Source organism: Salvelinus fontinalis, unplaced genomic scaffold, assembly GCF_029448725.1.
Source record: "Salvelinus fontinalis isolate EN_2023a unplaced genomic scaffold, ASM2944872v1 scaffold_0250, whole genome shotgun sequence".
Taxonomy (NCBI): Eukaryota; Metazoa; Chordata; class Actinopteri; order Salmoniformes; family Salmonidae; genus Salvelinus; species Salvelinus fontinalis.
The window spans coordinates 164,367-191,336 of NW_026600459.1; the positions used below are offsets into that span (position 1 = coordinate 164,367).

At 43.8% G+C, this 26,970-nt stretch overlaps 1 protein-coding gene across 1 annotated transcript; it reads right to left on the reverse strand.

Moving 5' to 3' along the window:
• Positions 1-579: 579 nt before the first annotated feature.
• On the reverse strand, positions 580-21,408 carry LOC129844916 (N-alpha-acetyltransferase 60). The gene is made up of 8 exons (XM_055913076.1): positions 21,199-21,408; positions 20,049-20,164; positions 19,398-19,527; positions 14,752-14,848; positions 13,190-13,310; positions 11,112-11,225; positions 5,848-6,012; positions 580-5,426 (listed from the first exon to the last, which is right to left on the reverse strand). Exons 2-7 carry the CDS (start codon positions 20,156-20,158, stop codon positions 5,856-5,858), a joined length of 729 nt encoding a protein of 242 aa, XP_055769051.1. The 5' UTR covers positions 20,159-20,164; positions 21,199-21,408; the 3' UTR covers positions 580-5,426; positions 5,848-5,855.
• Positions 21,409-26,970: the final 5,562 nt, after the last annotated feature.

Sequence of the window (26,970 nt, forward strand, 5' to 3'; positions counted from 1 at the left end):
CAAACAAAACACTCCAACATGCCCTAACAAACAAAATACTAACATGCCCTAACAAACAAAATACTAACATGCCCTAACAAACAAAACACTAACATGCCCTAACAAACAAAACACTAACATGCCCTAACAAACAAAACACTAACATGCCCTAACAAACAAAACACTCCAACATGCCCTAACAAACAAAACACTCCAACATGCCCTAACAAACAAAATACTAACATGCCCTAACAAACAAACAAAACACTAACATGCCCTAACAAACAAAACACTCCAACATGCCCTAACAAACAAAACACTAACATGCCCTAACAAACAAAACACTAACATGCCCTAACAAACAAAACACTAACATGCCCTAACAAACAAAACACTCCAACATGCCCTAACAAACAAAACACTCCAACATGCCCTAACAAACAAAATACTAACATGCCCTAACAAACAAAACACTAACATGCCCTAACAAACAAAACACTCCAACATGCCCTAACAAACAAAACACTCCAACATGCCCTAACAAACAAAATACTAACATGCCCTAACAAACAAAACACTCAATCAAGGGACTCCACTGCGTGACATTGTAAATTAATTTATTTTTTATCTGAGCTGTTGGTACAAAGGTTTAACATTGGGGTGTGTGTGTGTGTGTGTGTGTGTGTGTGTGTGTGTGTGTGTGTGTGTGTGTGTGTGTGTATATGTCTGTTGATAACATGTGATGATTATAAACCAGAGGAACAGGAGCTGTGAAGACATGTTCTGAAATCAACACAAGTAAGGAACAGCCCTGGTACTGGATGTAGGAAATCAGAAACTAAACCAGATACAGGAAACAGGACATGGTCTTATTCAAACTAAAGCAGATGCAGGAAACAGGACATGGTCGTATTCAAACTAAACCAGATACAGGAAACAGGACATGGTCGTATTCAAACTAAAGCAGATACAGGAAACAGGACATGGTCCTATTTATTAGGCACCAAACAGTAAAGGACCACCTGAACTTATCCAGTAGGAAACACTCAATTTCATTACAAAGCATTTTCTGTTGCAAAACACTTTGCTACGGTTTCCTAGAGTGCACAAATTAATATACCACAGAACAGGGTCATATTCATTAGGAATCAAACAGAATGAATACACAACAGGACAGGGTCATATTCATTAGGAATCAAACAGAATGAATACACCACAGAACAGGGTCATATTCATTAGGAATCAAACAGAATGAATACACCACAGAACAGGGTCATATTCATTAGGAATCAAACAGAATGAATACACCACAGAACAGGGTCATATTTATTAGGAATCAAACAGAATGAATACACCACAGAACAGGGTCATATTCATTAGGAATCAAACAGAATGAATACACCACAGAACAGGGTCATATTCATTAGGAATCAAACAGAATGAATACACCACAGAACAGGGTCATATTCATTAAGAATCAAACAGAAGCAAACAGGCTGAAACGAGGAGAGACCACCTAAACATGTCTAATAAGAAACGCTCGTTTTCTGTTGTAAAGCGTTTTGCTAAGGTGTGCTACTAATGAACACGACCCCAGGTGTGTGAAGATGTGAAGGGGGACATTAGGCTGCACTACTTCCATTAAACAGCAGAGGGTGCCACAACAGTTTTACCATTGGTTGGGGAAAGGGTTGTACAGCGTAGTACACCTATCAGTATACACAGCAATATATATATATATGGCTATCAGGGTGGAGCTCTATTTCAATTCACTAAGTAAACCGAATTACAAATGTTCTTTATTGAAATGCATTGAAGACAATTGGAACTGTTATGTCAGTGTACATCAATTGCCTGGAATTTAAAAAGTGATTTTGACACCAACCCGGGTAACCTCTATATGATAGAAAAGTGAATCATTTCTGTAACACAGAATAAAAACATTGAATGTGCTACTGGATGCATGTAATGTGTATTCTGCGTCATCATGTCTAGTAGTCCCCATCTGAACTGTTATATTTTGGTCAGTGTAAAAAGTGTATTGGAACCAAGGCCGCAGGTGAACTTGAAAAAGTGGATTCTCATTCACAACGGAGAAAAAAGATCTAGTTGAAGTCCTAGTCAAATCAGCTACAACCATACAAGGTTGTCCCTTATTGAAAAACCAAACGCATTGAAAAACTGAAGGCAAGACAACGTAGTGAAAAGACTTATTTAACAAAGCAAATAAAAGGTATCTTTCCTGTCCCTGTCCACATAGAAGACAACAAATCAACGGAAAGAAATAAGCACAAAAATATATATATATTAAATAGAAAACCAGCTCAAGATGCAATCACAGACATTAGTTTAAAAAAGCATCCATTCTTCTGCTGTGGAAAAAAAGGACATTATATATTTTGTATTTACACTACCTACAACCCGATGAACTACACCCCAAATGGAACCCCAGTCCCTATGTAGTGCACCACTTTCAACCAGAGCCCTGAATGGCTAACCCTCTGTGGTTAAGGTCTATAGTAGTGCACTACTTTTAACCAGAGCCCTGAATGGCTAACCCTCTGTGGTTAAGGTCTATAGTAGTGCACTACGTAGGGAATAGGGGTCCATTTGGGACACACGCTGCCTCTTAAGACACAAACGAGACCTTCGTGCACATCCCGTTTTGGATGAAGGCTGTCAAGCGCAATAAAAAAATAATAATAAAACACCTACTGATCAAATTATATTTTCAGTTGAACAATAATGTCTCAATCCAAATGGCACCCTATTCCCTATATAGTGGATTACTTGTTGACCAGAGCTCTACATTGGTTTGTGGTCAAAAGTAGTGGACAAATTCGGTAACTGAGTGCCATTTGGTGTTCAGCCAGTTTTTACGAGACCCACTCTGTTCCATTTCACCTACAGGGGAAGGTTCCCAGACCCCGATTAAGGGTTCCTATTTTCATAGCGCAAATAAACATTGTGCAAAATTGAAAAATTACCGTAAACCTCATTATAATCTCGCAGTAAGATTTCATTTGAAACTTTTCTTCAACAATACGCGTTATAAAAGAGGCGATTACTGAACTCTAGTGAGGCAAACTGAGCGATGCCTTAGACGTCTCTTTATAAACACACATTGAAGAAAAGTTTTAAATGAAATCCAACTTCCAGATTATAACAAGTTTTACAGTACATTTTGCACATTGCTTCTGCACTATAAAAATGTGGCTCTAATGCTGCTATTAATGAGAATACATCTCAATTTAGGATCTGTCTCCAGAGTGAGTTGTTTCTTCCTAAAATCAGACTGGTCAGTTAACTGGATCTGTGTCCAGAGTGATTCGTTTCTTCTAAATTCAGACTGGTCAATCAGTTAACTGGATCTGTGTCCAGAGTGATTAGTTTCGTCCTAAAATCAGACTGGTCAATCAGTTAACTGGATCTGTGTCCAGAGTGATTAGTTTCGTCCTAAAATCAGACTGGTCAATCAGTTAACTGGATCTGTCTCCAGAGTGATTAGTTTCTTCCTAAAATCAGACTGGTCAGTTGAGTGGTGCTATCAACACTACATTCAGTATTACCTCAATCCACCCTCCTGTTTAAAGATGTTATCTAGACACCTAGTAGCGTTGCACAACTCCCTTAACTCTCTCAAAGTTCCAGGCTATTTAACAAATCCTGGTTGGACGATTCCCGGATTTCCTGCTTATCCGCTCGTCGTTCCAGGAATCGTCCAACCAGGATCTCTGGAAAACTTTGGGAGTGTTGGGAAAAGTTAGAGGAATTCTGTAACCCTATACACACACTGCTCCTCTTTAAAACATTATCTATAAACTGTCTAACTTAACTACACCTCGGTTAAGTCACAAAAAGCACCCTATTCCCTATATAGTGCACTACTATGGGCCCTATTCCCTATATAGTGCACTACTACGGGCCCTACTCCCTTTATAGTGCACTACATTTGACTAGACATACACGACACACACACATATATATTTGGGGTATTGGGGGAATCTCACAGAGGGAGCAACTTCTACCATGTTATATTTTTTAATCTGTTAAAACAAACAGGCAGACACACAAATCTAATGTCCGCTATGTTAAACATCAGGATTAAAACCTGTCTGGTTGTCTACATGAGCAGCAGAATGACAGACAGCCCTGAAGGGGACAGACAGACAGCAGGGTTTCAGGTCAACATTAGGTCAGGAAGGGCACAATTCAGACTTGAGATAAGTTGACTAAACGTGGACTTCAGTAAAAACAAAATGATTTACTGTAAGTCTACTTATCTCAAGTCTGAATCGGACCCAAAGTGGACTGAAAGTCTGGGAGGAATTCTAGTCCTTGAGATCTCTGTGCACACTTAAAGTAGACTTCTGTCTAGATCATACGTTGATGTCAATGGAAGATGTGTGTGAAAATGTGAGTGCTGATCTCAACTCAGGATTCAGGATTTCAATGATTGTATTGAAATAACAAATTATTTTTCTATGTGGATTCTGATTATTGACAAATAGCATTTCAAATTGTCTGAACTGAAACCAGAGTTGACCCCAATCCTACTGAATCTCACCCCGGTCCAGTTGAAACCAGAGTTGACCCTAACCCTACTGAATCTCACCCCGGTCCAGTTGAAACCAGAGTTGATCCCAACCCTACTGAATCTCACCCCGGTCCAGTTGAAACCAGAGTTGATCCCAACACTACTGAATCTCACCCCGGTCCAGTTGAAACCAGAGTTGACCCCAACCCTACTGAATCTCACCCCGGTCCAGTTGAAACCAGAGTTGACCCCAACCCTACTGAATCTCACCCCGGTCCAGTTGAAACCAGAGTTGACCCCAACCCTACTGAATCTCACCCCGGTCCAGTTGAAACCAGAGTTGACCCCAACCCTACTGAATCTCACCCCGGTCCAGTTGAAACCAGAGTTGACCCCAATCCTACTGAATCTCACCCCGGTCCAGTAGAAACCAGAGTTGATCCCAACCCTACTGAATCTCACCCCGGTCCAGTAGAAACAAGAGTTGATCCCAACCCTACTGAATCTTAACCCGGTCCACACTATTCCAGTGAATAAGGTAACACTCAATCCCTATATTTCAATGGCTTTTCCCACGACAGTAAAGAAAAGGTGAACGGAGTCTAGATGTCCTGACCCTCCACTACACCACTGGCTCAGACGGTAGAGTGGAGGACAGGGCAGCTACTGACAGGGTATATATATATACAGTATATATGTATTTATATATTAGAGGATATATGTAATGTACAGCTATAATACATCGTCTCTGTATGAGCTGTAGGACAGGATAGGACAGCTAGGGAGAGACGAGACGCTTGGTGTGTAGCTTGCTGGGCGGTTTGGTGGGCTGGGTGTCTTGGTTTGGTGGGTCTGGGCTTTGTGGCTGGGTGTCTTGGTTGGTGTTTGGGGGGGGGTCTCAGCCCTCAGTCTTTCCAGGGTTCCGAGTGGTGGTGGGTCAGGTGAGGTCAGAGGGTCATGAAGAACACAGGGGAAGACCATGAAGAAAAACAGAGATGGGGAGAGAAAAGAAGATGACAGGGAGACAGAGAGGAGAGAGACAGAGAGGGGGGAGAGACAGAAACAAAGAGGGGAGAGAGAGGGAGAGAGTAGGGAGAGAAATTGAGAGGGAGACAGAGAGAGACAGAGAGGGGAGAAAAGAGAGAGAGAGACAGAGGGGAGAGAAGAGAGAGAGAGGGGACAGAGAGGGGAGAGAAGAGAGAGGGGACAGAGAGGGGAGAGAAGAGAGACAAAGAGAGGAGAGAAGAGAGAGAGAGGGGAGAGAGTATTGAGTTAAATGAAATTCAATCAACAACACATAGTGTACACCCCCGCCTCTCCCAAATACCCACCTGTCCGGTCACATGGTCCTGCTGTACTGGATACCAGTCTTGGATGCGATGCCAGACCAGGGCATCAGGCTGCGGAGCAGAGACTGGGCCTGTCTGTAGAGTCTCTGGGGGATTGAGCAGGGACTGAGGCTGGCCAGGGCCGAGCCAATGTGTTGGATGTAGTCAGTGCAAGAGGACCGTCAAGGACTATAGGATTTATGGAGGTTGGGGTCAATTACACAAATTCAATTCAATTCCATCAATGTAATATTCTATAACACAGTTCTTCAATTTATATTTAATTCAACTGATCTCCAATTCCAGACTAACTCAAACTCTTCACGAACTAAGAGGGAATAGTCCTAAATGTAATCCTCTAAATGTTCCCTGAATGCTTTCATATTAAAACATACAAATCAAAGATGTAAAACATGATCCTAAATATAACCAATCCAATGAGTGAATATCATAGCTGTTGAAGCTCTTTAATATGAACAGCATGAAATCATTCTGGAAATGCTCAATACTTCAATCTGTATTGGCTACTGTATTATTATAATTATTATTATTATTATTAAACCCTGCTGGTCATCTAGGAACGTTTCAACCTCTTGGCCATGTTCTGTTAAAATCTCTACCCACACAGCCAGAAGAGGACTGGCCACCCCTCAGAGCCTGGTTCCTCTCTAGGTTATAATCTCTACCCACACAGCCAGAAGAGGACTGGCCACCCCTCAGAGCCTGGTTCCTCTCTAGGTTTCGGCCTTTCAAATCAAATCAAATCAAATGTATTTATATAGCCCTTCTTACATCAGCTGATATCTCAAAGTGCTGTACAGAAACCCAGCGTAAAACCCCAAACAGCAAGCAATGCAGGTGTAGAAGCACAGTGGCTAGGAAAAGCTAACAAAAATTTAAAAAAAATTGTTTGTCATCTATGCATAGTCACTAACTATACATTCACCTACATATTACCTCAATTAGCCCAACTAACTGGTGCCCGGACTATATGCATTGTGTCCCGCCACCCCCCACCCTCCAACCCCCTCTTTTACACTGCTGCTACTCTCTGTTGATCATCTATGCACAGTCACTTTAACTATACACTCATGTACATATTACCTCAATTAGCCCGACTAACTGGGCATTGACTCTGTACCGGTACCCCCTGTATACAGCCTCCACATTGACTCTGTACCGGTACCCCCTGTATATAGCCTCCACATTGACTCTGTACCGGTACCCCCTGTATACAGCCTCCACATTGACTCTGTACCGGTACCCCCTGTATATAGCCTCCACATTGACTCTGTACCGGTACCCCCTGTATATAGCCTCCACATTGACTCTGTACCGGTACCCCCCTGTATACAGCCTCCACATTGACTCTGTACCGGTACCCCCTGTATATAGCCTCCACATTGACTCTGTACCGGTACCCCCTGTATATAGCCTCCACATTGACTCTGTACCGGTACCCCCTGTATACAGCCTCCACATTGACTCTGTACCGGTACCCCCTGTATATAGCCTCCACATTGACTCTGTACCGGTACCCCCTGTATACAGCCTCCACATTGACTCTGTACCGGTACCCCCTGTATATAGCCTCCACATTGACTCTGTACCGGTACCCCCTGTATATAGCCTCCACATTGACTCTGTACCGGTACCCCCCTGTATACAGCCTCCACATTGACTCTGTACCGGTACCCCCTGTATATAGCCTCCACATTGACTCTGTACCGGTACCCCCTGTATATAGCCTCCACATTGACTCTGTACCGGTACCCCCTGTATATAGCCTCCACATTGACTCTGTACCGGTACCCCCCTGTATACAGCCTCCACATTGACTCTGTACCGGTACCCCCTGTATATAGCCTCCACATTGACTCTGTACCGGTACCCCCTGTATATAGTCTCCACGTTGACTCTGTACCAGTACCCCCTGTATATAGCCTCCACATTGACTCTGTACCGTAACACCTGTATAAAGCCTCGCTACTGTTATTTTCACTGTCATTTTACTGTTTTATTTTTATTTCGTATTTCTTTACTTATCTATTGTTTACCGAATACCTATTATTTATTTAAAAACTGCACTGTTGGTTATGGCCTGTAAGTAAGCATTTCACAGTAAGGTCTACACCGGTTGGTTAAGGGCCTGTAAGTAAGCATTTCACAGTAAGGTCTACACCGGTTGGTCAAGGGCTTGTAAGTAAGCATTTCACAGTAAGGTCTACACCGGTTGGTTAAGGGCCTGTAAGTAAGCATTTCACAGTAAGGTCTACACCGGTTGGTCAAGGGCTTGTAAGTAAGCATTTCACAGTAAGGTCTACACCGGTTGGTTAAGGGCCTGTAAGTAAGTATTTCACAGTAAGGTCTACACCGGTTGGTTAAGGGCCTGTAAGTAAGCATTTCACAGTAAGGTCTACACCGGTTGGTTAAGGGCCTGTAAGTAAGCATTTCACAGTAAAGTCTACACCGGTTGGTTAAGGGCCTGTAGGTAAGCATTTCACAGTAAGGTCTACACCGGTTGGTTAAGGGCCTGTAAGTAAGCATTTCACAGTAAGGTCTACACCGGTTGGTTAAGGGCCTGTAAGTAAGCATTTCACAGTAAGGTCTACACCGGTTGGTTAAGGGCCTGTAAGTAAGCATTTCACAGTAAGGTCTACACCGGTTGGTCAAGGGCTTGTAAGTAAGCATTTCACAGTAAGGTCTACACCGGTTGGTTAAGGGCCTGTAAGTAAGCATTTCACAGTAAGGTCTACACCGGTTGGTCAAGGGCTTGTAAGTAAGCATTTCACAGTAAGGTCTACACCGGTTGGTTAAGGGCCTGTAAGTAAGTATTTCACAGTAAGGTCTACACCGGTTGGTTAAGGGCCTGTAAGTAAGCATTTCACAGTAAGGTCTACACCGGTTGGTTAAGGGCCTGTAAGTAAGCATTTCACAGTAAAGTCTACACCGGTTGGTTAAGGGCCTGTAGGTAAGCATTTCACAGTAAGGTCTACACCGGTTGGTTAAGGGCCTGTAAGTAAGCATTTCACAGTAAGGTCTACACCGGTTGGTTAAGGGCCTGTAAGTAAGCATTTCACAGTAAGGTCTACACCGGTTGGTTAAGGGCCTGTAAGTAAGCATTTCACAGTAAAGTCTACACCGGTTGGTTAAGGGCTTGTATAAGTAAGCATTTCACAGTAAAGTCTACACCGGTTGGTTAAGGGCCTGTAAGTAAGCATTTCACAGTAAGGTCTACACCGGTTGGTTAAGGGCCTGTAAGTAAGCATTTCACAGTAAGGTCTACACCGGTTGGTTAAGGGCCTGTAAGTAAGCATTTCACAGTAAGGTCTACACCGGTTGGTTAAGGGCCTGTAAGTAAGCATTTCACAGTAAGGTCTACACCAGTTGGTCAAGGGCCTGTAAGTAAGCATTTCACAGTAAGGTCTACACCGGTTGGTTAAGGGCCTGTAAGTAAGCATTTCATAGTAAAGTCTACACCGGTTGGTTAAGGGCCTGTGAGTAAGAATTTCACAGTAAGGTCTACACCGGTTGGTTAAGGGCCTGTAAGTAAGCATTTCACAGTAAGGTCTACACCGGTTGGTTAAGGGCCTGTGAGTAAGCATTTCACAGTAAGGTCTACACCGGTTGGTTAAGGGCCTGTAAGTAAGCATTTCACAGTAAGGTCTACACCGGTTGGTTAAGGGCCTGTAAGTAAGCATTTCACAGTAAGGTCTACACCGGTTGGTTAAGGGCCTGTAAGTAAGCATTTCACAGTAAGGTCTACACCGGTTGGTTAAGGGCCTGTAAGTAACCATTTCACAGTAAGGTCTACACCGGTTGGTTAAGGGCCTGTAAGTAAGCATTTCACAGTAAGGTCTACACCGGTTGGTTAAGGGCCTGTAAGTAAGCATTTCACAGTAAGGTCTACACCGGTTGGTTAAGGGCCTGTAAGTAAGCATTTCACAGTAAAGTCTACACCGGTTGGTTAAGGGCTTGTATAAGTAAGCATTTCACAGTAAAGTCTACACCGGTTGGTTAAGGGCCTGTAAGTAAGCATTTCACAGTAAGGTCTACACCGGTTGGTTAAGGGCTTGTAAGTAAGCATTTCACAGTAAGGTCTACACCGGTTGGTTAAGGGCCTGTAAGTAAGCATTTCACAGTAAGGTCTACAACGGTTGGTTAAGGGCCTGTAAGTAAGCATTTCACAGTAAGGTCTACACCGGTTGGTTAAGGGCCTGTAAGTAAGCATTTCACAGTAAGGTCTACCCCGGTTGGTTAAGGGCCTGTAAGTAAGCTTTTCACAGTAAGGTCTACACCGGTTGGTTAAGGGCCTGTAAGTAAGCATTTCACAGTAAGGTCTACACCGGTTGGTTAAGGGCCTGTAAGTAAGCATTTCACAGTAAGGTCTACACCGGTTGTATTCGGCTTCACGTGACAAATAAACGTTGATTTTATGATATGTAATGTATTGATATAACGGGTTACATTTTAAGGATAATATATTCAATTAGGCACTGACTTTGTGAAGGCTGCAGAACGGATAAGAACTGAATACAACAGCCATGTCTCTGTCACTAGAAAACACAGCCAAGGAGGGCTCTTGTTCAACTCCAATTCCAAGAATGATTTTCTTTTACAATTAGACTTTTAAAGATGGCTGCAATTCCAATTCAATTCTCCACTTCCTGCTTGAAGTCCAGAAGTGTGCCTAGGGGGAAGTCTACATAACCGTGCACAGTCTTCACGTTTTGCTGTCTTCCATTTCTACATAGGGATGTTTTGACCACTGATCTACACAACCTATGCCACATTTTAAAAGTGAAATAAAATCATTCCTGAAATAAATTACAAATAAAAACAAAGAAATATTGACTGCAAAGGTCTTCACACACCTTTGCTGTGACACATCTAAGTTGGTTCAGGAGATACACATGGACACACACACACATTCAAACTCCTACCCCCACATCCGCCCTTGTACCCCCCAAACCAACAACATCACACACACACTTGTACCCCCAAAACCAACAACATCACACACACTAGTACCCCCCCACCAATCCCCTTGTACCCCCCAAACCAACAACATCACCCACACTTGTACCCCCCCACCAATCCCCTTGTACCCCCCAAACCAACAACATCACCCACACTTGTACCCCCCCACCAATCCCCTTGTACACCCCAAACCAACAACATCACCCACACTTGTACCCCCCCACCAATCCCCTTGTAGTAAAGGATATAAGAGTCCCCCCCACCAATCCCCTTGTAGTAAAGGATATAAGAGCGTCCAGGGCGGATGCCCTCCGTTGATGTACAGAACGTATGTGAAGCCGTCTTTCAGCACCCCTCGTATGGAGTAGTAGTAAGGTAGGTAGTGATGCTGCGTGAAGTCTCTGTTGGGATTCATTTAGATGACCATCTAATAATACATATATACACCCAGTAGCTACATCTAATAATACATATATACACCCAGTAGCTACATTTAATAATACATATATCCCCAGTAGCTACATTTAATAATACATATATCCCCAGTAGCTACATCTAATAATACATATATCCCCAGTAGCTACATTTAATAATACATATATCCCCAGTAGCTACATCTAATAATACATATATCCCCAGTAGCTACATCTAATAATACATATATTCCCAGTAGCTACATTTAATAATACATATATCCCCAGTAGCTACATTTAATAATACATATATCCCCAGTAGCTACATTTAATAATACATATATCCCCAGTAGCTACATTTAATAATACATATATCCCCAGTAGCTACATTTAATAATACATATATCCCCAGTAGCTACATTTAATAATAAATATATCCCCAGTAGCTACATTTAATAATAAATATATCCCCAGTAGCTACATTTAATAATACATATATCCCCAGTAGCTACATTTAATAATACATATATCCCCAGTAGCTACATTTAATAATACATATATCCCCAGTAGCTACATTTAATAATACATATATCCCCAGTAGCTACATTTAATAATACATATATCCCCAGTAGCTACATCTAATAATACATATATCCCCAGTAGCTACATCTAATAATACATATATCCCCAGTAGCTACATTTAATAATACATATATCCCCAGTAGCTACATCTAATAATACATATATCCCCAGTAGCTACATTTAATAATACATATATCCCCAGTAGCTACATTTAATAATACATATATCCCCAGTAGCTACATTTAATAATACATATATCCCCAGTAGCTACATCTAATAATACATATATCCCCAGTAGCTACATTTAATACTACATATATCCCCAGTAGCTCCATCTAATACTACATATATCCCCAGTAGCTACATCTAATACACATATATCCCCAGTAGCTCCATCTAATAATACATATATCCCCAGTAGCTACATCTAATAATACATATATCCCCAGTAGCTACATCTAATAATACATATATCCCCAGTAGCTACATTTAATAATACATATATCCCCAGTAGCTACATTTAATAATACATATATCCCCAGTAGCTACATTTAATAATACATATATCCCCAGTAGCTACATCTAATAATACATATATCCCCAGTAGCTACATTTAATAATACATATATCCCCAGTAGCTCCATCTAATACTACATATATCCCCAGTAGCTACATCTAATAATACATATATCCCCAGTAGCTACATGTAATAATACATATATCCCCAGTAGCTACATGTAATAATACATATATCCCCAGTAGCTCCATCTAATACTACATATATCCCCAGTAGCTACATCTAATAATACATATATCCCCAGTAGCTACATCTAATAATACATATATCCCCAGTAGCTACATCTAATAATACATATATTCCCAGTAGCTACATCTAATACTACATATATCCCCAGTAGCTACATCTAATACTACATATATCCCCAGTAGCTACATCTAATACTACATATATCCCCAGTAGCTACATCTAATAATACATATATCCCCAGTAGCTACATCTAATAATACATATATCCCCAGTAGCTACATCTTATAATACATATATCCCCAGTAGCTACATGTAATAATACATATATCCCCAGTAGCTACATCTAATAATGCATATATCCCCAGTAGCTACATTTAATAAAACAGTTTTAGATTTGAGTGATTTAGCAGACACTCTCCAGAGCAGCTTACAATGCATTCATCACAAGTCAGCTAGGTCAGACAACCACATATCAGTCATAAAGTACATTTTTCCTCAGGAAAACACAATAAAATCAATGACTTTTTTCCACACTTGGTCCCTACCTACCTACCTGTTGTGGTATAAGTATTGCTGGTCCTTACCTACCTACCTACCTACCTACCTGTTGTGGTAGAAGTGTATAGCCGTGGTGTTGGTTGTCAGCACGTGGAGGTAGATGGCCTTGCAGTGGTCCTGGGCCGTGGTGGAGATGTGTTCCTTAAGACTGTCCAGCAGCAAGGAGCCTGGGAGGGGGAGAAGAGAAGAGTAGCAGGACAGTGAGTGACTGTGAGTGTACCTAGGGCTGTGGCGGTCACAAAATTGTCAGCCGATGATTGTCATGCAAATAACTGTCTGTCTCACGGTAAGTGACAGGGTAATTAACATAAACACATTTAGCCTCTCCTGGTAGCCACACATAGCCTACAAGCCATTTTAAAAAGTCAAATCCATGTAATATAGCCTACACCTTCACAATAAATGAACTATTTATTTTAGACAGGTCTAAAGAAGCATCATATGAAGAAAATGTAATCTATTTCAGAAGAACAGAATAGCATACTCTGAGTTGTCCTTATGTTAGGCCCTGATCTGGCTACGCCATATGACTGTGGGCTACACTAGTTCATTTAGCAGACAAGACATGCTTAGAATTCACTGGCATTATTTTATATTATTTTATAATATGAATAAAACAGTTGAACAAAGCTGAATAAAATATAAATATTTTCTCCAAACGATTTGTAGGAGTGCGCACATGTGGCTATTCTGTGTTGAGCAGTTAGCAAAGAAACAGGTCTTCCTATATGCTTCATTTAGAGTTATTAATGTAACTTTAGTTGTTCTACAAACGTTGGGCTATATGTTTGGATTTTTAATACATTGTAAGGCTGCATGATGAGACTAATGATGCTTAAAAAGGCATGAGCTCTGCTTAGTTTTTTGCGCAGGCTGTACACTCCAACAGTCTCTCATTCACAATTTGACAAGCACTCTATAATGCCTCGTATTTCACGGCTGCGTCCCCTTTGCGGCCATAATGCACCCCCCCCCAAAAAAAAAAAATCTGTGCCTTTTGTGGCTCGGAGTGCTGCGTTGTGACCTTCTCCCGGAGTGTGCTGCGCAATCTGAAGTGTCTCTCACTCACATGGCTCTCTGTCACGAGATCGGGTCTTTCTCACAGGCTACAAGTGAAGACAGACACATCGGGGATGCACCTGCGCTGTCCAATTCCGAGGTGCATATTGAAGATATTGGAAGAACTGTCCACATTTACTTTATCAGCCAACTAGATGAGTAGGCCTAACGAACAGCAAAAGCACTAGCCTATGGAAAGCTGATGGGATCCTCCTCTTTTTATTAGAGGCCATCACTCTGTTTTTTCTCCCGCAATTGCATAGTCTATAGAAATTATGCGCAACATGAGCTCATGGGCACTCATGGAGTGTTGGATTAGATTTGCGAACACATTTGCATTGATGTCAGAGTGATTAGAGGGACAATAGAGAGCTGAGTACCAGGCAGTTAGCAAGTTTAGTAGGCTACGAATGACCATCAGCAGCATCTGAGCTTGGCGAAGCCTAATTACCGTGACTACACGGTCATGTGGAATTTGACTGCCTTCATGACTCGTGACCGCCAGTGTGGCAGTAAAACGGTCACCGCAACAGCCCTAAGTGTACCTACCTATTCCATGTTTCCTGAACTCCTTCACCACCCCCAGACTCAGTATGTAAGCCACCTGGGTGTCCACAGGAAATCTAGAGGCTAGGATGTCTCCATCCTGCAGAGAGGAGAGGTTATACACAGCTATTAATACTTATAACACTGACTAACACCAGGAAATCTAGAGTCTAGGATGTAGGGACATTGTTTAGCGAACAGTAATGAACAGTTTCAACATTTCTACACGCCGTGTCGCATTATTCAAGTATGTTAACTTCTGTGCAGCATGAGTGGGCTAAGTGGAGTACAGGCTGAGTGGAGAGCTAACATGATGCAGTCCAGACTCCCAGTACAGGCTGAGTGGAGAGCTAACATGATGCAGTCCAGACTCCCAGTACAGGCTGAGTGGAGAGCTAACATGATGCAGCCCAGACTCCCAGTACAGGCTGAGTGGAGATCTAACATGATGCAGTCCAGACTCCCAGTACAGGCTAAGTGGAGTTCTAACATGATGCAGTCCAGACTCCCAGTACAGGCTAAGTGGAGATCTAACATGATGCAGTCCAGACTCCCAGTACAGGCTGAGTGGAGAGCTAACATGATGCTGCCCAGACTCCCAGTGCAGGCTAAGTGGAGAGCTAACATGATTTTTTGTTATAACATTTTAAATTAACCATAATAATGTCAGTTAAGAACAAATTCTTATTTTCAAGGACGGCCTACACCGGCCAAACCCGACCGACGCTGGGCCAATTGTGCGCCTCCCTATGGGACTCCCAATCACGGTTGGTTGTGATACAGCCTGGATTCGAACCGCTGCGCCACTCGGGAGCCCATGAGTGGAGCAGGCACAGTGCACTAGAGCTGTAAGGGGAACATCAGCTGCTCTGATAGACAGACTCTGCACCTCTCTGATTCAGAGGGTTAAATGAGGAAGACACATTTCAGTTGAAGGCATTCAATTGTACACCTGACTAGGTACCCCTCATTCCCTTTCCCTCCAAGCAGACCACCACAACATACCCAATGATTCAGAGGGGTTGGGTTAAATGAGGAAGACACATTCAGTTGTACACCTGACTAGGTATCCCTTATTCCCTTTCATCCGTGAGACACATTTGACAGAAGTACTATCAAAAGAAACAAACATTCTAGTACCAAGACGTTTTTCATGTTCTATTATCGAAAAAGTACAGAAGTTTCGGTATACCGAGTTAAGCAACCCCCTCCACCTCTCTCCATTACTCTTCAACACCCCTCCATTCCCCACACCCCCTCCACCTCTCTCCATTACTCTTCAACACCCCTCCATCCCCCACACCCCCAACCCCCTCCACCTCTCTCCATTACTCTTCAACACCCCTCCATCCCCCACACCCCCAACCCCCTCCACCTCTCTCCATTACCCTTCAACACCCCTCCATCCCCCACACCCCCAACCCCCTCTCTCCATTACTCTTCAACACCCCTCCATTCCCCACACCCCCTCCACCTCTCTCCATTACTCTTCAACACCCCTCCATCCCCCACACCCCCAACCCCCTCCACCTCTCTCCATTACCCTTCAACACCCCTCCATCCCCCACACCCCCAACCCCCTCCACCTCTCTCCATTACTCTTCAACACCCCTCCATCCCCCACACCCCCAACCCCCTCCACCTCTCTCCATTACTCTTCAACACCCCTCCATTCCCCACACCCCCAACCCCCTCCACCTCTCTCCATTACTCTTCAACACCCCTCCATCCCCCACACCCCCAACCCCCTCCACCTCTCTCCATTACTCTTCAACACCCCTCCATCCCCCACACCCCCAACCCCCTCCACCTCTCTCCATTACTCTTCAACACCCCTCCATCCCCCACACCCCCAACCCCCTCCACCTCTCTCCATTACTCTTCAACACCCCTCCATCCCCCACACCCCCAACCCCCTCCACCTCTCTCCATTACTCTTCAACACCCCTCCATCCCCCACACCCCCAACCCCCTCCACCTCTCTCCATTACCCTTCAACACCCCTCCATCCCCCACACCCCCAACCCCCTCTCTCCATTACTCTCCAACACCCCTCCATCCTCCATCCCCCACACCCCCAACCCCCTCCACCTCTCTCCATTACTCTTCAACACCCCTCCATCCTCCATCCCCCACACCCCCAACCCCCTCCCTCCATTACTCTTCAACACCCCTCCATCCCCCACACCCCCAACCCCCTCCCTCCATTACTCTCCAACACCCCTCCATCCCCCAACCCCCTCCACCTCTCTCCATTACTCTTCAACACCCCTCCATCCCCCACACCCCCAACCCCCTCTCTCCATTACTCTTCAACACCCCTCCATCCCCCACACCCCCAACCCCCTCCACCTCTCTCCATTACTCTTCAACACCCCTCCATCCTCCATCCCCCACACCCCCTCCACCTCTCTCCATTACTCTTCAACACCCCTCCATCCCCCACACCCCAACCCCCTCCACCTCTCTCCATTACTCTTCAACACCCCTCCATCCCCCACACCCCAACCCCCTCCACCTCTCTCCATTACTCTTCAACACCCCTCCATCCCCCACACCCCCAACCCCCTCCACCTCTCTCCATTACTCTTCAACACCCCTCCATCCCCCACACCCCAACCCCCTCCACCTCTCTCCATTACTCTTCAACACCCCTCCATCCCCCACACCCCCAACCCCCTCCACCTCTCTCCATTACTCTTCAACACCCCTCCATCCCCCACACCCCTCCACCTCTCTCCATTACTCTTCAACACCCCTCTATCCCCCACACCCCCAACCCCCTCTCTCCATTACTCTCCAACACCCCTCCATCCCCCACACCCCTAACCCCCTCCACCTCTCTCCATTACTCTCCAACACCCCTCCATCCCCCACACCCCCTCCACCTCATGCCCCCCTCCTCCATGACCTCTCTCCTTTACTCCTCCATCCTTCCATCCCCACCTCCTTCACCACCCCCCTCCTCCTGTCCCCTTCCACCGCCCTCCTCCTCTCCACCCCCCCACCCTCCTCTCCCCACCCTCCTCCTCGTCCCCTCCTCCTTCCCACCCACCTCTTCCCCTCCCCTCCTTGCCACCCTCCTCGTCCCACCCACCTCTTCCTCTCGACCCCCCCTCCTTCTCTCCCCTCCTCGTCCCACCCACCTCTTCCCCTCCGGCTGCTTCAGGTCTAATTAGTAGGAGACTATAAACAGAATGTAGAATGTCAGTGTGTTCCATTTCAGACTGTTCCTAAGGAATGTGAGTGACAGGGATAACTACACTACTATAAACATAACTACTATTATCAGGTTTGGGCTCAAACCCATTTATATTCCTGTCAATTCAGATAGTAATACAACTTCCAATTCCAAATGATCCTAATTCAAAACTATTGGAATTGCTGTGTTGTTCCTGAATTGACTGAAATTTAAAAGGGATTGACCAAAAACCCTGACTTTAATATGACCCCCTAACAACTACTGTCTGTCAAAACATTCAGCTTCCAACAATAGGTTCAATATGGGGTACATTCACAGTCTATAACGGACATTTCTCCTGAAAACATGTTCAATCGTCCTGTCAGTCAGTCAGTCAGGACCATCTCTACCCCAGCACCAGTACCACTCTGTGTACTGTCAGTCAGTCAGGACCATATCTAACCCAGCACCAGTACCTCTCTGTGTACTGTCAGTCAGTCAGGACCATCTCTACCCCAGCACCAGTACCACTCTGTGTACTGTCAGTCAGTCAGGACCATATCTAACCCAGCACCAGTACCTCTCTGTGTACTGTCAGTCAGTCAGGACCATCTCTACCCCAGCACCAGTACCACTTTGTGTACTGTCAGTCAGTCAGGACCATATCTAACCCAGCACCAGTACCTCTCTGTGTACTGTCAGTCAGTCAGTCAGTCAGGACCATCTCTACCCCAGAACCAGTACCTCTCTGTGTACTGTCAGTCAGTCAGTCAGTCAGGACCATCTCTACCCCAGAACCAGTACCTCTCTGTGTACAGTCAGTAAGTCAGGACCATCTCTACTCCAGAACCAGTACCTCTCTGTGTACTGTCAGTCAGTCAGTCAGGACCATCTCTACCCCAGCACCCGTACCTCTCTGTGTACTGTCAGTCAGTCAGGACCATCTCTACCCCAGCACCCGAACCACTCTGTGTACAGTCAGTCAGTCAGGACCATCTCTACCCCAGCACCCGTACCTCTCTGTGTACTGTCAGTCAGTCAGGACCATCTCTACCCCAGCACCCGGACCTCTCTGTGTACAGTCAGTCAGTCAGTCAGGACCATCTCTACCCCAGCACCCGTACCACTCTGTGTACTGTCAGTCAGTCAGTCAGTCAGTCAGTCAGGACCATCTCTACCCCAGCAGCCGTAACACTCTGTGTACTGTCAGTCAGTCAGTCAGGACCATCTCTACCCCAGCACCCGCACCACTCTGTGTACAGTCAGTCAGTCAGTCAGTCAGGACCATCTCTACCCCAGAACCAGTACCTCTCTGTGTACAGTCAGTCAGTCAGGACCATCTCTACCCCAGCACCCGTACCACTCTGTGTACTGTTAGTCAGTCAGTCAGGACCATCTCTACCCCAGCACCCGTACCACTCTGTGTACTGTCAGTCAGTCAGGATCATCTCTACCCCAGCAACCGTACCTCTCTGTGTACTTTGGTCCGGCCCTTGATCTCAGCTACGATCATTCCCACGATGCCTCCCTTGAAGATGGCGGCGAGGGAGAAGAACTTCTTGTTGGATGTGATGTCATTATACCATGAGTCTGGGTACCTGTTGGGGGACAGGTGAGGCTCAGAGGTTAGATTCCTGCTGGGGCCACTCATATGGAAAATGCATGTCTAAGTCACTTGGGACAAAAGCGTTCGCTAAATGGCTTATAGGTCTAATAAGCCTTAAGGTAGGTACAGGTGGCAGATAGAATGAGTAGACTTTCAGCTGTATTAAGGTGACAGGGGATAGGTGAGGACAGGTGATGTAGACTTCAGCTGTATTAAGGTGACAGGGTACAGGTGAGGACAGGTTATGTAGACTTCAGCTGTATTAAGGTGACAGGGGACAGGTGAGGACAGGTGATGTAGACTTCAACTGCATTAAGGTGACAGGGTACAGGTGAGGACAGGTGCCCTGGGTTGTGTTCAGTGGGGCTCAACAGAGCAAAGCGTTTTGAAACGGAAAGCGAAAATCTGTTCTTATTAGACAAGTTAAAGTACCACTACAGTTTCCCTCAGCTCTCTCTCTAGTGAACACGATACGATCCTGTGTTTCTATTGGCCGCGTGGCGCAGTACTCACTCGATGGGGAACCAATCCCCACACAGCAGCTTGACGCTGTCTATGTCATCGTGGCAGAGGAGGCGGAGCTGGACTTCGCTGAGCGCAGTGGGGGACACCACGTCGGTCATTCACACCTAGAAAACGACCAATGCCAGGAGAGATACAGTTATTAACTCCTACAACCCACCAATCACAGATCACACACACCAATCACACTGATCAATCTTCTATAACATTATCTGACATATTTTGTTTATATATTTATACACAACTTTTAAAATGGTTAGTCAGCTGGTTAATAAACTGCCAGGTCAACTGTCCTTGGTCCTTTTAAAATGGTTAGTCAGCTGGTTAATACACTGCCAGGTGGACTGTCCTTGGTCCTGGATATGAGGGTTCATCCCAAATGGCACCCTAATACCTTTATAATTCACTACTTTCGACCTGTGCTCTATGGGCCTGGTCAAAAGTAGTGCACTATAAAGGGAATAGGGGGGCATTTGGGAGGCACAGGTGGATGGAGAGGGACAGGGAATGATAGCTCGACAGGCAAACAAACTTCTGAAACCTCTCTACTCTGCCCCTGGTGGCAGTAGCAACTGTCATCGGTGAGGACAAAACCAGAGCTTTAAAATATGGACAGAACTGCTGTGCTCTATGAAGAGAACATGCTTTATGATGCTAACTAGTTAGTTGTTTGACGTTAACTAGCTAGCTAAGTTAAATGCCTAAACAACCTAAACAGCAGCCCCAGTAAGGTGCTATGTTATCAAGCTAGCTAACACTGCTAGCAAACTGACTGTTTGGTTGACGTTCCACAGTAAATTCAGCTAAACAAGATGCATTATTAGCCAATTCCTTCCCCCTTTAGCTAGCGTTAGATAGACTTTAGACTTGACTGGTTGTCAAAACAAGAAAGTTAGCTAACCTAGCTAGCTAGCTTTCTAGTTCTGAGGGAGTTCGCTAGCTGACGTAGCGTCCTACTTAGCTACGATTCCAGGCAAAATAAGTAAATGAAATATAAGCATAACTGGACAACACTTCGCTAACTATGTCAGCTCAAAAGTTAGTAGAGGATAATGGCTACATTTAGCTGGGTAGCTAGCAAGGTGTCTTGTTAGCTGACCGACAAGCTAGCTAGCTCAAATATTTTGTAACCTAACGTTACCTTGTTTATGCGCTCGAACAAGAGGAACGTGCGGGGGAAAATTCCTTGGGTGTCGTTTGAAGTGTTTCCTACAGTGGAAACACCATGATAAAACCCAAATTTGCTCTCTATTCAGAAAACCACGGACACTGGTCTCCCACCAATACATTAGCTGGCTAGTCAGCTTTGCTAATTTGACAACTAGCCGAGTTGGCTTCTTCCTGTGTATGTCACATTCCGGAAGTCATTCAGCTTTGTGTGCGGAAATGTAGTTTCTCGGGGATATGGTTTTGTAGTTTAATTTCCCCAAAATGATTGTAACAAACATACTATACATTCAGACATAGGCAGTATTTCTGTAACATGTATTTTAAATACGTATTTAACTACTCTTGAGTATGTTTTTTTTACACTGTCCCGAACTACAATCCAATGTATTTTGTAACAAGATACATACAGACCTTTAATTTATATACACAAAATACTTTTCTATACAATTTTTCTATATATACATGCATATATTTATTTTTTTATAGCGGTTCACAATTTTGTCGCCCCCTTTCACACTGCAATGGGATCAGAAGTCTGATGGCACTATGGTGTGGTAAGAGTGTCTGCTAAATGACAAAAATGTAAATGAACACTGGGTATTATTCTAATGAGCTCCGCACCCAAAACAAGGCCAATAATAATACCCAGTGTGCTTTGTAATTGATCATTTTTACATTTACATTTTGGTCATTTAGAAGACTTACAGTCAGTGCATTTAACAAAGGTAGATGAACAACCACATATCACAGTCATAGCAACTAAACTGTTTTTTGTTACCATTACTGAGAATGTTGTTGAAGTGAAGGCATGAACTGGCAAATATATTTAGAATTTTGAAAAGGATGAAAATACAAAATACTTGTATTTTATCTACATACAATACTTTGCAAAAGTATTTTGTATTTTAGTTTGATACCTTGTTTTTTAGAATATCTTGTACTTGTAACAAGATAGATTTGCATGCATCTTTTGCCCATCTCTGTATACATTGATAGCCTATAGTAAAATATGCTCCTTTTGGCTGAGGAAGAAACCCCTAGTAAAGTTGTTTATGCACCCAGGGCTGACTGACTTCCCAACGTCAAATCCCTCGGTATCATTGTTGATACAGTTGACACAACAGTAATAGATGAAAGTCTGACGATCTGCCACTGTCTGTGGCCAAAGCAGGCCAGTACTACCTGTGAGGAGGCACAGGACAATAACATCAGGCCGGTATTACCTTTGAGGAGGTACAGCCCTTGGTGGACAATAACATCAGACCAGTATTACCTGTGAGGAGGTACAGCCCTGGGTGGACAATAACATCAGGCCAGTATTACCTGTGAGGAGGTACAGCCCTGGGTGGACAATAACATCAGACCAGTATTACCTGTGAGGAGGTACAGCCCTGGTGGACAATAACATCAGGCCTGTATTACCTGTGAGGAGGTACAGCCCTGGGTGGACAATAACATCAGACCAGTATTACCTGTGAGGAGGTACAGCCCTGGTGGACAATAACATCAGGCCTGTATTACCTGTGAGGAGGTACAGCCCTGGGTGGACAATAACATCAGACCAGTATTACCTGTGAGGAGGTACAGCCCTGTATTACCTGTGAGGAGGTACAGCCCTGGGTGGACAATAACATCAGACCAGTATTACCTGTGAGGAGGTACAGCCCTGGGTGGACAATAACATCAGACCAGTATTACCTGTGAGGAGGTACAGGACAATAACATCAGACCAGTATTACCTGTGAGGAGGTACAGCCCTGGGTGGACAAAAACATCAGGCCAGTATTACCTGTGAGGAGGTACAGCCCTGGGTGGACAATAACATCAGACCAGTATTACCTGTGAGGAGGTACAGCCCTGGGTGGACAATAACATCAGACCAGTATTACCTGTGAGGAGGTACAGCCCTGGGTGGACAATAATATCAGGCCAGTATTACCTGTGAGGAGGTACAGCCCTGGGTGGACAATAACATCAGACCAGTATTACCTGTGAGGAGGTACAGCCCTGGGTGGACAATAACATCAGACCAGTATTACCTGTGAGGAGGTACAGCCCTGGGTGGACAATAACATCAGACCAGTATTACCTGTGAGGAGGTACAGCCCAGTATTACCTGTGAGGAGGTACAGCCCTGGGTGGACAATAACATCACAATTTATTACATAATTTATTAATTAACATGTATTATTTATTTTATTTTTTATGAGTTATTACCACTAATTATTAGTATACATAACTAGATAATAACAATATCCGGTCTGATGCTCTCGCTATCAACACACTATCAACTGCAAGTGCAACTAACTTGCCTCTCAGACAGACAATCAAATGGTGCACCACTTTTGATCAGGGCCCTTACAGGACACCGTACAGTGCCTTCAGAAAGTAATCAGACCCCTTTACTTTTTCCAACATTTTATTGTGTTACAGCCTGAATTCAAAATGGATTAAATGGAGATTTTGTGTCACTGACCTAAACACAATACTCTATAATGTCAGTTAAATAATGTTTTTAGAAATGTTAACAAATGTATTTAAAATGAAAAGCTGAAATGTCTTAAGTCAATAATTATTCAACCCTGTTGTTATGGAAACGCCTAAATAAGTTCAGGAAGTAAACATTTGCTTAACAAGTCACATAATACGTTGCATGGACTCACTGTGTGCAAATATAGTGTTTAACATGATTTTTTAATGACTACCTCATCTCTGTACCCCACACATACCATTATCTGTAAGGACCCTCAGTCGAGCAGTGAATTTCAAACACAGATTTGTGACAGAAAAGAAGGAAGCCTGTACAGAATACAAATATTCCAGAAACATGCATCCTGTTTGTAAACAAGGCACTAAAGTCAAATGTAGCAAAGCAATTCCCTTTATGTGCTGAATACAAAGTGTTATGCTTCGGGCAAATCCAATACAACAGCACCCGATGTCACAGGAAGGCCAACAAAATCATCAAGGACACCATCCACCCGAGTCACTGCCTGTTCCCCCCACTACCATACAGCAGGCGAGGTCAGTACAGGTGTATCAAAGCTGAGACTGAGAGACTGAAAAACAGCTTCTATCTCAAGGCCATCAGACTGTTAAACAGCCATCACTAACACAGAGAGACTGCTGCCTACATACAGACTTGAAATCACTGGCTACTTCAATAAATGGAACACTAGTGACTTTAATAATGGCACATTAATAATGCATTACTCATCTCATATGTATATACTGTATTCTATAATATCTATTGCATCTTAGCCTATGCCGCTCTGTCATTTCTCCTCCATATATATATATTTATATATTCTTATTCCATTCCTTTACTTACATCTGTGTGTACTAGGTTTTTGTTGTGGAATTGTTAGATATTACTTGTTAGATGCACAAGCATTTCGCTACACTCACGAATAACATCTCCTAACCATGTGGTCCAATAACATCTGCTAACCATGTGTATGTAACCAATAACATCTGCTAACCATGTGTATGTGACCAATAACATCTGCTAACCATGTGTATGTGACCAATAACATCTGCTAACCATGTGTATGTAACCAATAACATCTGCTAACCATGTGTATGTGACCAATAACATCTGCTAACCCTGTGTATGTGACCAATAACATCTGCTAACCCTGTGTATGTGACCAATAACATCTGCTAACCCTGTGTATGTGACCAATAACATCTGCTAACCATGTGAATGAGACCAATAACATCTGCTAACCATGTGTATGTGACCAATAACATCTGCTAACCATGTGTATGTGAACAATAACATCTGCTAACCATGTGTATGTGAACAATAACATCTGCTAACCATGTGTATGTGAACAATAACATCTGCTAACCATGTGTATGTGAACAATAACATCTGCTAACCATGTGTATGTGACCAATAAAATTTGATTTGAGTTGATTTGACCTTTCAGCCTTGACATAAAATAGCAATTTATTCCCACTTTGTAACACAATAAAATGTGAAAAAAGTCAAGGTGTAACTGATTTCCTCTTCTTCGTCTGAGGAGGAGTAGCAAGAATCGGACCAATGTGCAGCGTGGTAAGTGTCCATAATGAGATATTTAATAAATCCACAGAACACTGAACAAAATAACAAAAAGTACATACAAATAACCGAAACAGTCCCGTATGGTACTAACACAGGAAACAACCACCCACAAAACACAATAGAAAAAAGGGCTACCTAAATATGGCTCCCAATCAGAGACAACGACTGACACCTGCCTCTGATTGAGAAGCATACTAGGCCAAACACATAGAAATATAACAACAGAACAAAACATAGAAAAACAACATAGAATGCCCACCCCAACTCACGCCCTGACCAACTAAAATAAAGACATAACAAAGGAGCTAAGGTCAGAACGTGACACAAGGGGTGTGAATACTTTCTGAAGGCACTGCACATAGCTTAAGCCCAATTCCCATAGCAGGGGTGCCGAGGGTGCTGCAGCACCCCCTGATAAAATACATTAAAACTATATATATATAATAATAAAAATCACTTTTTCTGGTCAAAAGTAGTGCAAAATCAAATCAAATCAAATTTTCCACATGCGCCGAATACAACAGGTGTAGACCTTACAGTCAAATGCTTAGTTATAAGCTCTTAACCAACGATGCAGTTTTCAGAAAAAGAAAAAAAAACGTTTTAAGAATGTTAATTTATATACTAAAATAAAACTGAAGTAAAAAATAAATGTAAAAAAACACTATGTATGGAATAGGGTCCCAGGTGCCATTTGATAACGTAGATACAGATATGCTGTGTCATCCCTGACACTCACATGGAAAGTTACCCCCCTTCCCCATAATGAAGTTACTGTATATACAGCAGGAGCACCAGTCAAACACGCAGCTCCTTCACTCTACCTAGTTCAGGGTTAATCTTATCACCTCACTGAAGACACCTGGTCCCTTCTCACACCCAGGACAAACACCAACACAACAGGACTGCTGAGCTGGGCTGTGAAGCACCTCCCCAACGCTTTATATTTGATAGGCTGCAGCAGAAGTGAACTCCTCTGTCGGCATGTGCACCTGCGTGTGCACGAAATCGTCTGGGAAACAATTTGTGTGCTCGACTTATCTCATCTATAGTATAGCATTAGGCTCCCGAGTGGTGCAGCGGTCTAAGGCACTGCATCTCAGTGCAAGAGTCCCTGGTTTGAATCCAGGCTGTATCACATCTGGCCGTGATTGGGAATCCCGTAGGGTGGCACACAATTGACCCAGCGTCGTCTGGGTTTGGTCGGGGTAGGCTGTCATTGTAAATAAGAATTTATTCTTAGTTGACTTGCCTAGTTAAATAAAGGTCCAATAAAATAGCAGTCTATATGTGTCCTGTACAGTTCAACTGATCTCACTAGCCTTGGGCCGGGATTCAATCCCATCACCACTCTATCTTCATCTGAACTAGTCTTGGGCCGGGATTCAATCCCATCATCACTCTATATTCATCTGAACTAGTCTTGGGCCAGGATTCAATCCCATCACCACGTTATCTTCATCTGAACTAGCCTTGGGCCGGGATTCAATCCCATCACCACTCTACATCTGAACTAGCCTTTGGCCGGGATTCAATCCCATCACCACTCTTCATCTGAACTAGCCTTTGGCCGGGATTCAATCCCATCACCACTCTATCTTCATCTGAACTAGCCTTGGGCCGGGATTCAATCCCATCACCACTCTATCTTCATCTGAACTAGCCTTGGGC